Genomic DNA, 14405 nt, shown 5'->3' on the forward strand with positions numbered 1-14405 from the left:
GCCAAGTACCACTTACAGGCCACCAACTACGTTCAAATAAAATAATAACCTATATGATTACCAGAGTTCTCTCCTCAAAAACTCGTCACAAGAAATATTAAGTACTGTGACAAATTATTTCACACAATCAAGAGAACGCATGGTCAATTTCTTTCAATTAAGCAGTTAAGCAGTCCAAGTAAAAGAGAGAGGAAAAAATAAGGCATTAGGAGCAAAAAAGCTAGAAATAGTTAATTATTGCCTGCCATTCTAGCAAAACAAAACCACTCCCCAAAAATTTTTTTCTTATTTCTTTCCTTTCCTCATGTTGAATTGCAGTTTGGGGCATCTGTATAAAGTTGACTGAAAAACTTAAACAAGGAGCATTATGCAATGTTGTTTATTATTTTCTAATTTAAATACAGGAGTAACACACCTCAAAATTATGATTAAAAGAATAGCAGGAGAGAAAAATTGCTGGCACAAACATGATCTCACCTGCTGAAGGATAGTTCCAAGGGAATTCTTGTCCTTTTGGTTGACACCATCTCTCTGCAAGCGAGCAAGTAACTCTGGTTTCTTGTAACTCTTTAATGCCAGTAAGTGAATCACCCTGTCCCTGTACGGTCGCTGAGAAACAGCATTGTGCGTGTGAGTCCTCCGTATTGTGTTTGCAAGGTTCATGGGTGTCGACCTCTTCCTCTCGGGCACAGCATCTGGAATGCTTTGTGGTGCTCTTCTGACCTGCACTCTTTTTCCTAAAGCAAGGGTGAAAAAAAAAGGAAGAAAAAAAACCAAGAGTGACATGGGAGGTTGGGAGAAGACAAGAAAGTTGATTTGAAAGAATCTACTAAGCCGGATAAACTCTAAAAACTGTTTTTAGTTAGCATTTCAAGATCTACAAGAATATACAGGTAGTAACGATGCATCGAGCTAGGCATTAACAAAGAAATATTCAATATAAAAAAAGGCTGGTAAATGAGTGATACTGGTAGGAAGACTTTACCAATTATTTATATGGATAGTGCTTTTATTATTTTTCCAGTTTATAAGCTCAAGCACTGAATACCCAAAATCAAGCTTTTTTTTTTTTTGAAGAGTACTCTAAAGTGTGACGCAAAGGTCTTCCATATAATTAAAAAATTCCCCACTCATGCCTAGGGAGACCAAGTCTACACAATTAATTGCATTGCTGCTTAAAGAAACTACCAACCCTTGGTGTTAATCACTTGAGTTACCGTAAGTTACACCACATTTTAAGCTGACATGTTCCCTTCTTATTAAATAAGCCCAGGTTTGTCAGAAACAATACAGCAAAAATTTAACAGTTCTTGGGACCAAGGCCAATGAAGTTTTAAAACATGGCCTGCACAGCATTTTAACTCCATAAAATAAAAACATGTTTCTCAACTGAAGGAACGATGCAAGTGTTTGCAAGCGATGCATCCAGAATTTAAAAATAACACCACCCAACCTGAATCTCAGTTTTCCAGAAAAAGACCTAAAATTCTGTACTCTGTGTTTTTAAATAGCGTTTGATATCAGACAGAAAAAAAAAAGATTTATCAAAACATTACAGAAAATCATTGTAGTAAATGTTGTTCGCAACCCAACAGAGGATGTGACACGAACTAGGCATTTTTCTGAAACCATGACTCATGTTTGGTACACAAAGGAGATTTAATGAGTATTGGTGAGAAAAGCTGGAGCTTGCTCTCTTCTATCAGACACACAGAGAGTTGTGCTTATGTACTGCTTGTCCTCAGGAACAGCAAAAATTTGTTTCCATTTTGCAGTGGAGGCCAAACCTTTACAACCTTTCCACCCTGCATGTTTCCGGGACTTTGCCCTTCTGGTTTTCAAGAACAAACCCAATCGTGCAAACACACAGGTTACATTTTTAGAACAGTATGAATTTGCCAGTTGTTTATTGAATGCATTACAAATGTTTTGACAAGTTAAATTCAATGTAGATACACAAACCCCTGACACAGTGGATAGTATAAGCAGCATTCAAACAAAACACCTCCTGAAGTCACGTCTCTGAATCAATTTAAAAAACCCCAACAAACTGAAACCATACCAAGCATTAACATGATTAACAACCCCAGTTGTACCGCATGAAGCATGTTGCAAAGTCACCCCCATGCCCTACCAGCAAGTAGACCTGTCCTACCCGAGCCTCCTCAATGCCAGTCTGAAACAAAAGTATCCTCAAACACCGTAATTGTCCTACTGCCAGTCTTCAGACCCCATTTATTTAATGTTAAACCTTCACTTAAGTTCTACTTAAACAACTAACAAGAATCACGCAGATCATTCCCATGTAAAACAGAACTTCCCAGAGAGAAGTTTAGAAATAGGTGAAAGTGGCTCCTCTCATTGCTGTTGAAGAGCAGTTTAGACAACACAGGGAAGCATTCCCCACTCCACTGTCCTGGCATTCACCCGTGCCCAGCTCCCTTAGTGTCAGGGCCACGCACGGGTAGTTCTGTATCTCCAAAAAGCCATGCCGATGCTGGCTTAAAACACTCTGCAGTCAGTTGAGGCAGAGCAAGTGTTGCACCATCACCGTCGGGGACGTCCGTGCTGGCGGAGGACTGCAGCCAAAGCCAAGAGAGAGCCTGTTTTACTTTGCGCGGGCAGCCTGTACCACTGACGGCTACGAGGTGGTGCTCACCGTGCGCCTATTGCAGCCAGCTCCTCGGGGAATCCATACTCAGAACAGTTTAATAATGAACGATACCACCTAAATGCTTTTTGTTTTGTGGAAGACGATGAAATCCATGGGGAGATGCCAATGCTACCTTATTTTAACATTTTTTTTTAAAAAAAAAAACCAAACATGCTCTTGTGGTAACAGTTGCTTATTAATGAGCAAGACATAAAATAAATAAATTTAATCAGCATTAGCAAGTGTGAAAAGCAAAGTTTTTCATCTTAAGGTTATGAATTTTTATATGGACTTCCTCAATGTTAATTTTTTTAGATTACAAATTAAGGTTAATGGTTTAGCACAGTATTTAGGTACTCCAAAGTGCTGTTACAAAACCAAAACATTAGCTACTAAACCAGAGAATTTAAGTGCATGGGGTGGTAAAAACCCTCACCTCAATGGTCAAAATTTCAACCAGTCAAGCAATATGGGAACAAGGAAGGACTGTCAGGCTTTCTGGGGGAAAAAAAAAGGCTAATGTCTGAATGCAGCAACAGGACACCACAGATCTCTAACGTGAGGGTAAGCTACCTACACCCGAGCCCTCTGAACACACCACCTCTCCCAAGAATACGCTGAAAAGAGTATTTACTGAGTTTGAAAACTTACAGATATCTAGTAGAAAATGAAATACAACCATACCTAAAAATGGTCCACCAGGTTTAATAACCTTTGCACTTCGATTGCGCGACTCCTCTTCTGCCTGGGTCATGCGCTCTCTGGTCGTCAGATAGGAATCACTTGTTGCACATACTGTAATTTTATTCTGTATAAGTCCCAGGCAACTGAGTTGCGAGGCTCCAGAACTATAAAAACATTGAAAAAGGTTGAGCCCAAGCACTAGTTCAGGTTTAGAAGTATGGTTGTATCAGGAACTTTAAAACCTGTCTTAACAGGTGAAGAAAAATGTTTTCCAGTTCTGACAGCTGGCTAGGGTGTAAATATATTTCGAATTGTCTCTACACATCCAAACCGTATCAGTTTTACTTGTCGGTGTAACTACATTTCCTCACATAACTGTATTTGAGAGGCAGGCTCAGGGCAGTGTTGGTGGCTGCAGAGCTAGTGCTGCAATGGCGATGAGAGGGACAGCTCGGGCGGTTTCACTGGCGCCCTAACGGCGGGCGGCTCCTGCCCCGGAGGCTTTCCGCCGGCGCCCAGCTCTCAGCTCAGCACACGTCTCCTCTCCTCTCCTCCGCCCGAGGTGGCCCACGGTGCCCCGGGCCCTGCGAGGCCCAGCCAGCCCGCCCTCGCAGCCTGCGTCCCCGGTCTCCCCTCATCTTCCTTTCAAAGATGTCCGCCCTCCTCGTCGCCTGCCCTGTGCGTTTGACACCGCTGAGGATCGCTTGCGCTTCACCTGCCTGCTTCTCTGAGGATTCACGTCCGAGGTGAGGCACTCGGAGCCAACCCCGCACGAGGGGAAGGACCACGAGGTCTCCTCCATAGCGTCAGGGTGGGCGCTGGGCTTCAGGAGGCGTTTCTGGAGGGGCCCGGCCCTCCACAGTCAGCACTGCGCCCAGCCAGGGCACCTCGACCGACTAACAGTGGCTTCGTTTAAACTGGCCTAACTATCGCCGCTCTTAACGAGTACGCTGTGCGGCACCCGCCATTGCAACAGCTCTGACCGGGGAAAGGACACCGTCTTTAGCTAACCTGAAACACTTTAACCACCCCAAAGCTCCCCATCAAGGCTCCAAGAAGAAGGATCAACTGCGCCCAGCCAGGGCACCTCGACCGACTAACAGTGGCTTCGTTTAAACTGGCCTAACTATCGCCGCTCTTAACGAGTACGCTGTGCGGCACCCGCCATTGCAACAGCTCTGACCGGGGAAAGGACACCGTCTTTAGCTAACCTGAAACACTTTAACCACCCCAAAGCTCCCCATCAAGGCTCCAAGAAGAAGGATCAAGAATCTCGCATCTCAACTTACATCGTTTCTGAAAGTCACAAAGCTGGACCAAGCCACTGACCAATATTTCAAGATGATACAGCTACAGTTTTGTCCACAGCCTAGCACTATGTATTGACTCCTTGCTCCAAAATCAGCGCATTTACAACAGAAAAAAAGGTCCTTCTTGCCATTTAAAGCACAGCTTTTACCCGTTGCCCATTTCCTTGAACATCGCTGCCTTTGTGCGCTTTGTCACCACAGGAGCAGCCGAGCACTGACCGAGACGCTGTGTAATCCCCTCCCCCGGCCAGGCGTTTTCAAAATCTGAGCCAGTTTTGAAGCTAGACCTGCCTTGAGCACAAAATTAGACTAGATACCCTGCAGAGGTCCTTCCTGGTTTTAGTTTTTTTTAAACGACTCTGCGTGTAACACCACACAAGTTTTGCATTAACTTTGCAGGCACTTTGCACAAACCGAGAGTTGGCTACAAAGGACCTTGCAAAAGCTAGTCTGAATTAGGTTCTGAAGTAGATTAGTAAAACCACCTTGAAATAGGCATGCTATTCAGAGCTAAAGCAGCTTAAATATAATCTTCCTTATAAAATTATTCCAGTTAATTTAACGGAAGGTGCTCCTTCCCAAAGAAGAAAGTGTCCTCGGAGATGCTCGGGAGAGGCAAGCCAGGAGCGGAGGCAGGACCTCTCACCCCCGGCACGGACTCCTGACGCTTGCTTTGTGCCAGCCTCGGCAGCTGTCTGGCCCCTTTCAGGTAAGAGTTTAATCAAAAAAAAAAAAAAAGCCCAACCCCAAAAAGCCCACACTGCCCCAGGCTCCCCCAGGTCTGCCACTAAACCATTCGGCTTTTTGCCAATCCCATCAGTTAAGCGAGTTCACTGAAAGGCTGTACTGTAGTAGAAGAGACCAAACACAAGGGGAGGAAGAGGAGGATGAGGAGGCTGAGAGATCTCCTGTTAGGCAGAGAGCTATTAAATCAGCTCATTTTCTCATTGCTCCCCAAACCCGCTATCTAGACAAATCTCTGTTTTGAAATTGAGGGCAGAAGCCCTCCTGTGACTGAGAGCCTTTTGCAGACGTGTCGGTGTGCCTGTTTGCTATCAGCTTCCCAGATCAATACACCAACTCTGCCTGCGATGTCCTAGTTAATCAAATGGGACAAACAGTTATTCAACACCACTGGACTACCTCAAAACTACACTGAACATAATATTCTAGAAGCTGAAGCAAACTTAATGTAAAAGCACAGTATTTTCTTGCCTTTTTGGTAGACGTTAACACTGTTCACTTTGACTCAAATGACCAGGACAAGGCGCTGCTGTATTGCGTTTGGGTTCTGAAACACCATCGTCATACAATTATGGATAAGGTCACCGATTTATGTGGTTTCTTAAAAATAAGACAACTATCCATCATGGCCAGCATGCTAGCATGCCGCCAGCCATAATCATATTTACATATGGTTGTAGAATGGATCTGGTCTACCTTAGACGATACTGAACTCCAAATGCTTTTAAAAATAGCACTAAGAGGTGAGAAAGTACTCAAAAGGTTACTTTTTTAAGAGCAAAACCAAAAAGAATTCTATGTAAAAGCAAGTATTTATAATTAGCCAGAAATCATGCTATTGCTAGGAATTAATTTTCTACTGCTTCATCACTAGGAGCATGCTTCTGTGAAAGGTTTTCACTATACACTCAAAGCCACAGAATCTACTTAAATTTGCCATGAAAGAAAACGTTAAGTAAAACTTACCTTGAGTCCGTTTGCTGGACACAGTCAAAGCTTCCCTGAGGATTATCTTTGCCAACATTTGACAAGTAGAAGTTAAATCTATGTACTTCATTTGGCAGATCAACTTTGGGAATTTTAATAAGCTAAAAGGAAAAAAAAAGTTTATGTAAAAACTTCAATCTACATTCCTTTGCTTGCGATTAACTAGGACCGTAATTTTAAATGAGAAACTGCATTTTGAAAGTTGTGATACGATTTCAGTCATGTCACTGAACAGGCTGCTTTGGCACAATTCTCCCACTGAAAACAGCGCTGGCTATGTGTCTGTCGCAGCAGTAACTGCACTGGAAAGGCTACAGTTGCTCAGCCTCTAATTCAGCAAATCATTCAAATGGCAAGTCGTCCTCTCCCATTTAGAGGAATTAATATGCACATGCTTAACTTTAAATGCAAGTGCCTCAGTATAATCAGACAGACCAAAGCTCAGCTAACAAAACAGATGAGAGCAATTCACACAGACCACAACAGACACTGCCCTGACTTCGTGATCTATTCGGTCCTAATGAAGCACGTATGGGAGTCAGCTCCAGTAAGAAAAAAACCAGCAACACCCAAATTACAAGAGTAAAACTTCTTGAACTATAAAAGATTAATTTCAACTCCAACAGGCGCTAAAAGCCTTTTTCTTCTACTCAGCTCTAGATGCAATTATTTGCATAAATGTGAAATGTAAATTTTTTTTTGTAAGTTTAGTCAGATGTAACAAAACTTGATTTACTTGGCTGAACTAATCATTTAGTACAGAACGTGCCGCATTCTGCTGGAGCTTAAAAATGTAAATATGAGAAATCGTTAAAACGTTTATTGGCATAAGCACATTTTTCAATGTGCTGCTACACAAAACAATACTGAAGCACAAAAAACTACAGCCATCCAACTACTTTATTCTGAAGGTAAAATTAGCTTGCAGTAAATCTAAGAAACTGTTCGTCTGAAATTTGCTTGAATTTTTAATGGAATATTAAATACAACTGACAAAGATATTTAAAAGCAATATTCAGCAGTCTCTTAGAAATCTTTCTCTCGATATTTTGCTTGTGAGATTGGCCAGTCTTCGTAAATGTCAATGTCATTTGCACAAAGTGCTACTATGAAACAACTCCATTACCATTTATATTTTAATCATCAGTACTGGCAGAGCTTACCAACAGCTTGGGACAGTGACTGGACATGAAGGAGAAAGACAAGTCACCTGAGCACCACATTCTTTTACTTAAGCTTAAAGTACTAGTGTGCTTAAAAGAGCAATCTGTGCATTTTATATAAGAATGGAAATCGGGTAAGTTACCAAACACATAATCTTGGATTACATATGCAACTTTACCTTTTAACGATTATGAAGGTTAACCATCAGTCTAAGAAGGAGCCCAAATGACACGAAAATTGATCTACATTCTATACAATTAACTACCACTGATTGAATGTTTCAGCATACTGGTTTTACTATAAATACAGCAGGTGTGTGTGTATGAATTTGACAATATGAATTCAACCCACTGTAGAAGAAGTAATGTTTTTTAGCCTGATATGCTTTTTGGAAAACCAACAAATATATACTATGATCAATCTTGAGGCTGGCCCTCAAGACATACAGCTGAGCAGAGGGAAGCAGGTAACTGTTACTGTGTATGTTTGGACTTTATTCTCAAAGTTTATTTTGAGCAAATTTTATTTTCCATTGATCAGCCTAAAGAATGTATATGCATGCAATCACCTTAAACATTAGGAATTTCTGTACCCTAATATTTATGTTTAAAATTCTGGAAGAATTGCCATGGGTATTAAATCACAGAGTGGCTCAATGTGTTTTGATGCAGTAACGTGAAGACAGAAGCTGGCCTTAGAGCACATTTAAAAACATGTTTGTTGCTGTTCCACACTCTTCAGTGAGGTCTTATTTCTCCCAAATATTGAAAAAGACACTGATAAAGTATGGAGAAAAACGAGTCTGCCTCCTTACAGGCAAATGCCTATGAAGTTTATCACCAACAATGATTTTCCAGGCGGAAATTCAAATGGAAACACTGAATATTTTAAAGCTCCCCCCACCACACACAAACTCTGTAAGGAAGACACCGATGATGATGAGGGAAACAGCTACTGCAACCATTGTGACAGGTTTCTTTGCATGAGCAAAGAAAAGGTCTAGAAATTTACTTTCATTCTCAAATTTGTAGGATATATTTTTCACAAATTTCAGAAGAACTAGATGACCATTCCTCAGGCATTCATTAATTTGGATGAAGAGAAGACAAGAACGGTAGGGGAATATTTCTCTGCTAGAAGATTTCAAAAGTGGCAGTGCAACTAAGCTGAGAATAAAAATTTAACTTTTTCATCCTCAGTTCCAAATTTTTATTATTTAATCTGTAACGCAGCAGACACAAGTCTTTCATTTTTGTTAACTTTTTTTTGTAATCCATTCAGAATATCCACACAGCCAAAAGCTTTGTCCTTCGAACACCCAAATTTAGTGAAGTCTGTCATAATTCAGATAACGTTAATAAACTTGGGGCAAGCTCTGAGGGAAAAAATGCATTTTAAGTTATAGCAAATGCAATTAAATCAGCCAAGCCTATTTCCCATATTATGGTTCAAAAGTGAAAGCCCAAACATTTATGAAACGGAATGAAGAATAATTATTGAATCTGCAGGTAATACAAAGCTGGCAGGGACAAAATGCATGAGGATGGAGTTAAAGCAGTCTTGAAAAACTGGAATGGAGGTCTGAAAACAGGCATATACTACCCTTCAAAAGAGGCTGTGCAAGGTACCTCATTTTGAAGTAAAAACCCAACATGGGGCAGCAGCTGTACAGAAAACGATCTGCAGGTTACAGCTGAATACCCAACCAACACAAGCCCGCAGTATCACGCTTTTGCAATACTGGGGCGCACCAATGTGACTACAGCAACAAGAAACAGCAGGCTGAACTGCAGGACGGTGACGTGAGACTTGCACGGGGGAGCTGCCGCTCTTGATCTGCTTTCCAGCTCGCCAGAGGTTTCCACCACGTTCGCCCCCTCCCACCACCACGTCGCACACCACTGCTCCAGGGATGCACGATGCTTCAGCAGCCAGCCGTGCAGCGCAAATCCCAGCCTCTGTCCTCTACCAAATGCCACCCACCAGCTTTGACCTGAAGAGATTTCAAGGCCCCCTCCTTGCTTCTTTGCAAAGACCTCATGCCCTCACAAATCAAGCAAACATACCTTACAGGGGCACACTTCTAAAGCATGGGGTTCTTGCTAGGCAATATGCAGTCCAGAAAGTATTCCTAGGACATTAACACATTTTCAGCAACCTAGAGAAAGCAATACTTGAAGCGGATAAACCTGCTGACAACACCTAGGTTTGCAAAAAATACTGTCACCTCAAACACTTAAGATCAATTTTTACTGCTGTTGACATACTTGCCATTTCTTTCTGTATCTTGCAAGACAAAATAACACTTTGAAGTAGTTTATAGACTCAGCAACTTCTGCAAATAAGCCTCCTGTTTTGAATAAACAGTCCTGTTTTTACACTCTAAATTTATATTATATGGTTCTGAAAAGTTCAATAGGCAGTTCAAGGATTTTTGGCTTAATCAGAATTAAGATACTGCATTTGGCTTGAGATAAGCATAGTGGCAAAAAGTTTGTTTTTCCTATTTGAGCGATACTTGCAGAAGAAGGTCAAGGAGCCTCTATTAAGAAAGTACACATTGCAACCACACTAATCCATAACAGAAAATAAACTTTTGTTTGCATCAGAAAGCAGCACTGCAAGCCCGTTGTCAGCATGTTTGTTTCAGAGAAGCTGCCAAACAGGGCAATGAAAGGAGACGAGAAAGCTCTGAAGAGAAGCTGCATGTTTGCACAGCTTACCCAAAGAGTCACCCCCGTCGTGTCCCGACAAGGGAAGAGGCCACTTTAAAACCAGGTGTATACGAGCAGAGTTCACAACAATCTCTTCCCTTATTTTAGGCACCATCCTAATAAAGCAAAGCATGCATCTTTCCCCTACCATGGCCCAACTTCAATCCTGTTAACTAACTGGTGTGAGTTGGCAAGTCCGCAGCCTACACACTTCCCAGAATATGTACTAGCATGGAAAGGTAGGGCATCATTTTCTTCTCATGCCCAAACACATTTATCCTTGCACATGCTTCTTTCCCCATTTGTGCGAGAAGCCCGTCACGTGAAACACTCTCTCCACCACTCGAAGACATGTCCACATAGGCAGCTGTGCTAAGCCTTGTGCCAGCTCCCCGTACATCCCACCCAACACGTGCAGCCCTCACTGCTCTTCCCACTGCCGCTTTGCCGTGCAGCAGCCTTCAGGGAAGTGACCCAGTTTCAGCTAACACCAAGATCAGGTCTTAATACCTGTCCTAGTTGCTACCTTCTAGCCAAGCCCACAACTGATAAACCCTCAAAGAATATCACCGGTCTGTTTCACAAGGTAACTTAACACAGATAAGTTGTGATGGACGACGATTTACAAAGCAGTAAATAACACCTACTCATGCCTAAAAGTCTTCGCATCCCCTCGATGCTATCAGTACCACCCACACATGCTTCTCCTGCACAGTCAGGAAACAGTATCGGGGGAATGCAGGCACTGAAGGGGAAAAAAACAAGCTAAAATGCACCTAAGGCATAGACAGGTGAACACTCAACAGTTTTCCCCACCAGGTTTGACCAAATTTTCTGCTCTCTGGTGACCAGCTGTTTGTTCCAAACCCCTCCCTTCTACATTTCCTCTCCACTTTACTTCACAGCTGCCTTCTCACACCACTTCACTATCTGTACCATCACCCTCCTTCCTTCCTGCTTAGGAAAAAAATTTAGAAAAACCCTGTCTTTAGTGAATCCACTGATTAACAGACTTTGTCAAAGGTGATGTGTGAAAAAGGTGGTGTCAGAAGCCACTGCAGGAGAGTTATTTTCCAGTTCTGGAAACTGAGTAATTGCTTGTTTAGCCTACAGAATTTGCATTATTTTAACAGAAGCATGCAGGAATGACCATTAATGTCAAATGCATCTCTCTAACGGAGATGCAGAAAGCCTGTTTTCTAGGTCCACACTGAAAAGACAGGAGTGGCCGAGCAGATCATTCTTAATTGATGGCAGCTGCAGGAAATTTGATCCTTCTGCCTCTGCTCTAAGCTTCCATGAAGAAAACAATTTCATCTATGTTTACATACAATTCAAAGACAAACTTAATCAACCCCCAGAATCTTCCCTCACTGGCAGATTTTCACCTGCGTTATGTAGTGGATGATGGGATAAGGGACCTCCTGCTTTCAAGTGCCTGAATCTCCAGCACTGATGTGACTTTTTAGGACACAAATACTTGGAGAGACTTCAACAACACTAGTCTCAGTTCAATACGACAAGGTGTGCTCTTAAAACGCAGTGAAGCCAACCTAAAAGGTGGCTGCCAGCAAGAAGCCTGGCTCCGCGAGCACGTTCCTGCTGCTTCTCCTGGGCCAGCCAGGGCATTTGACTGTGCCAGTCACGCATGGATGCGGAGAGCTAGCTTTGCAGAAAGCTACAGAAGAAATTAAAAAAACCAAGAAAATAAAAAAGTTTTCTTCTAGGCCATCTTCATGAACAACATCACTGCAATAAACGCACAGCGATGGCATTCACAGAAGGGTCCTCCTTTCCTAGAGCATCGCTAGCTAAAACACAACAACAACCGCTTTGTGGCAGTTAGATTTAGCACCAGAGGGCAAAGAGAAGTCTGAGTATAGCACTGCACAGGACAGTACAAGTACCAAACCTATTTATCTATACACACTGAAACTTACGAAGATTCTAGCTTGGATATGCAAAGGAAATCCCAGGAAGGACGGACTGCATTGGTACAGGGCCCTCTTGAATTTTTTTTTTAAAAAAAAAAGGTCTTAGCACAGGATACAGAAACAAAAGTGGAAGAACAGATGTTATGTAGAGGTTAAGTCTTAAAATTTTTATGCTTTTGAAATTTGAGACTTCAGGATAAAATGGTAAAGTTTTCTTACTTTAAGCTGTTTGGAAACAAAAGGATGCAGAGAGCACTTCTAAATCTTCTCAAATGAAAATAAGCTTCCATGTTTAAGTGACAAAAAAAAAAGGTCAAGACTTAAAACAAACTTGGACGAACTCTGGCAAATTCAGATTAAGCGGCTGTGCAACCTGGGGAAAGCCAGGCAGATGAGGACATCAACAGAAGCATGCTTTGTGGGACACAGGGGTACCCTGTTCCTGCCTTTCACCCCTCTGCAGGGGGAGTTTTCCCAGCAAAACCCACAGCTGCAGACCCTTACGCGTGCACCAGCACACCGGTCTGACACACACGTGGAGCAGCGTGCTGTGGTTTGACCTGGCCCCAGTGTCACAACTGGCCAGGCTGGAGCACTTCAGGATGAGTGTTGAGCACTCTTGACCCTCTGCAGTCTACTTTAAAATGTCATTTTACATTCTACATCCTCAAACTGGCTTGCAATTTCTTGCCATCTAATGGATTTAGTAATAGAGAATATCCACTAGAACAACTCAGACCCTTGACTTTAATCCCTTCCTCTTGGTAATTGATTTCCGGATCTATCATTACCCTCTCTCGCTCTGACATCTCATCCTCGTTGGCTCTCTACCTTAAGAGCAGTTTGCATAATTTCCTCCTGAAGCTCCTGTGAGGACTCACTCCAATTTCACTGGCTCGTAGCTTTTTGTCACTTCTGTCCTCCTCTTTTCCAACATCCCCGCTGATACTATGTGCTGTTTTAGTACCCTCAATTCAGGCCAGACGTATTTTGCTGTCCAAGCCTGAGTCACTGAATCTCTTCCCTTTCTGAACACATCTACTCACACTCTCCTCTTGTTCTTCCACAGTACAGCATCAGGTTGACATGAGCACCATATTTTTAAGTGCCTCCAGCAGATGTGTTCAAGTCCTCTCTCTCCTTTGTTTCTTCTCAGAATCGTTCCAACCTTACCATCTCACCAGTGGTTTTCCCTCAAAGCCTTACTTTTAAGGATAAGATTTGGTAGCTCACAAGCCTGAGCTGGAATCTGCTTCCTGCCCTGTGCGGGCATCCACACCAATGCCCAGCTCACACTGTAAGCCTCTACAACAGGATTAAAGGATTTAAAAATTAATAATTGCAGGGCCCCCAAAGTTAGGCGTCCACTATTTTTTTTGAGAGACATTTCCAGTTAATCCATTTTCTAAACTGAAGTTTACTCACAGTTTCTTTAGAGCAACGCTTCATTTGCCAAGAGGCAAACCCCTGCTACTGGGGAAGGGCACAACTCTGCTCAGCAGGGACATTCTGCTGTGTTTCATCTAATTTCCACTTTTACAAATCCCAAGAGGGACAATTTTTGCCATAGCGTCATTTGGATCTTTGCTACAGTGGCTTCTGCCCAGGTAAGCTTGCTCCCAAGCTTAAAATTTTGCTCCTTTGTCTGCATTAATGCAGACGTCCAGCCTGCACCTTCAAGGAGACAAAAGTGCTCCAGAAACCTACTTGACCAATTTGAAACTTCAAAAAGCTGCTCTTAAACACGACAAATATCTCAGCACTGACTTCTTTTGTCTTTGTTTTAGTACTAGCAGTCTTTTTGCAAAATGCTGTTTTCTTCAAGTACTAAACTCCTCCTCCTTCGTTATAGCTACACTACAGAACATAAGCAGCAAGTGCCCCCTTCAAAAAGGAAATTAAGATGCCTTTCTACAGAAATAATGTGACTACACATGGCTGCCTTGCAAAAAAATTTAAATATTTTACTACACAAAAACCATTTCAAATGTATACATTTTAGTGATTACGCTGACCTGTAGAAAAATGGATAACCTTAAGGGAGAAGACTTCCTTTTAGTTTCAGCCTTCTCCCCCTCTCCTTCCTTTTTTCTCTCTGGCCTTTTTTCTAAGAGCTTCATATTTGCTCCCCCAAATCCACGCAGTTCACCTTTATGCACGAGTTCACCCGTTTGAACCCCAGTGCTGGGCACTGTGCTGGTTTCATCGCCACCCA

At 42.4% G+C, this 14405-nt stretch overlaps 1 protein-coding gene across 1 annotated transcript in view; it reads right to left on the reverse strand.

The window, feature by feature from the left end:
• The window catches only part of ELL2 (elongation factor, RNA polymerase II, 2), a 30996-nt gene that overhangs the window by 12534 nt on the left and 4057 nt on the right, over nt 1–14405 (reverse strand). The window contains exons 3-5 of the mRNA XM_009573521.1: nt 6358–6479; nt 3338–3501; nt 478–737 (exon numbers count right to left, since the gene is read on the reverse strand). Of these exons, the coding sequence (XP_009571816.1) occupies nt 478–737; nt 3338–3501; nt 6358–6479 (546 nt within the window). The remainder of the gene's footprint in view (nt 1–477; nt 738–3337; nt 3502–6357; nt 6480–14405) is intronic.

The sequence above is a fragment of the Fulmarus glacialis genome, unplaced genomic scaffold, assembly GCF_000690835.1.
Source record: "Fulmarus glacialis isolate BGI_N327 unplaced genomic scaffold, ASM69083v1 scaffold27592, whole genome shotgun sequence".
In the NCBI taxonomy this organism is placed as follows: Eukaryota; Metazoa; Chordata; class Aves; order Procellariiformes; family Procellariidae; genus Fulmarus; species Fulmarus glacialis.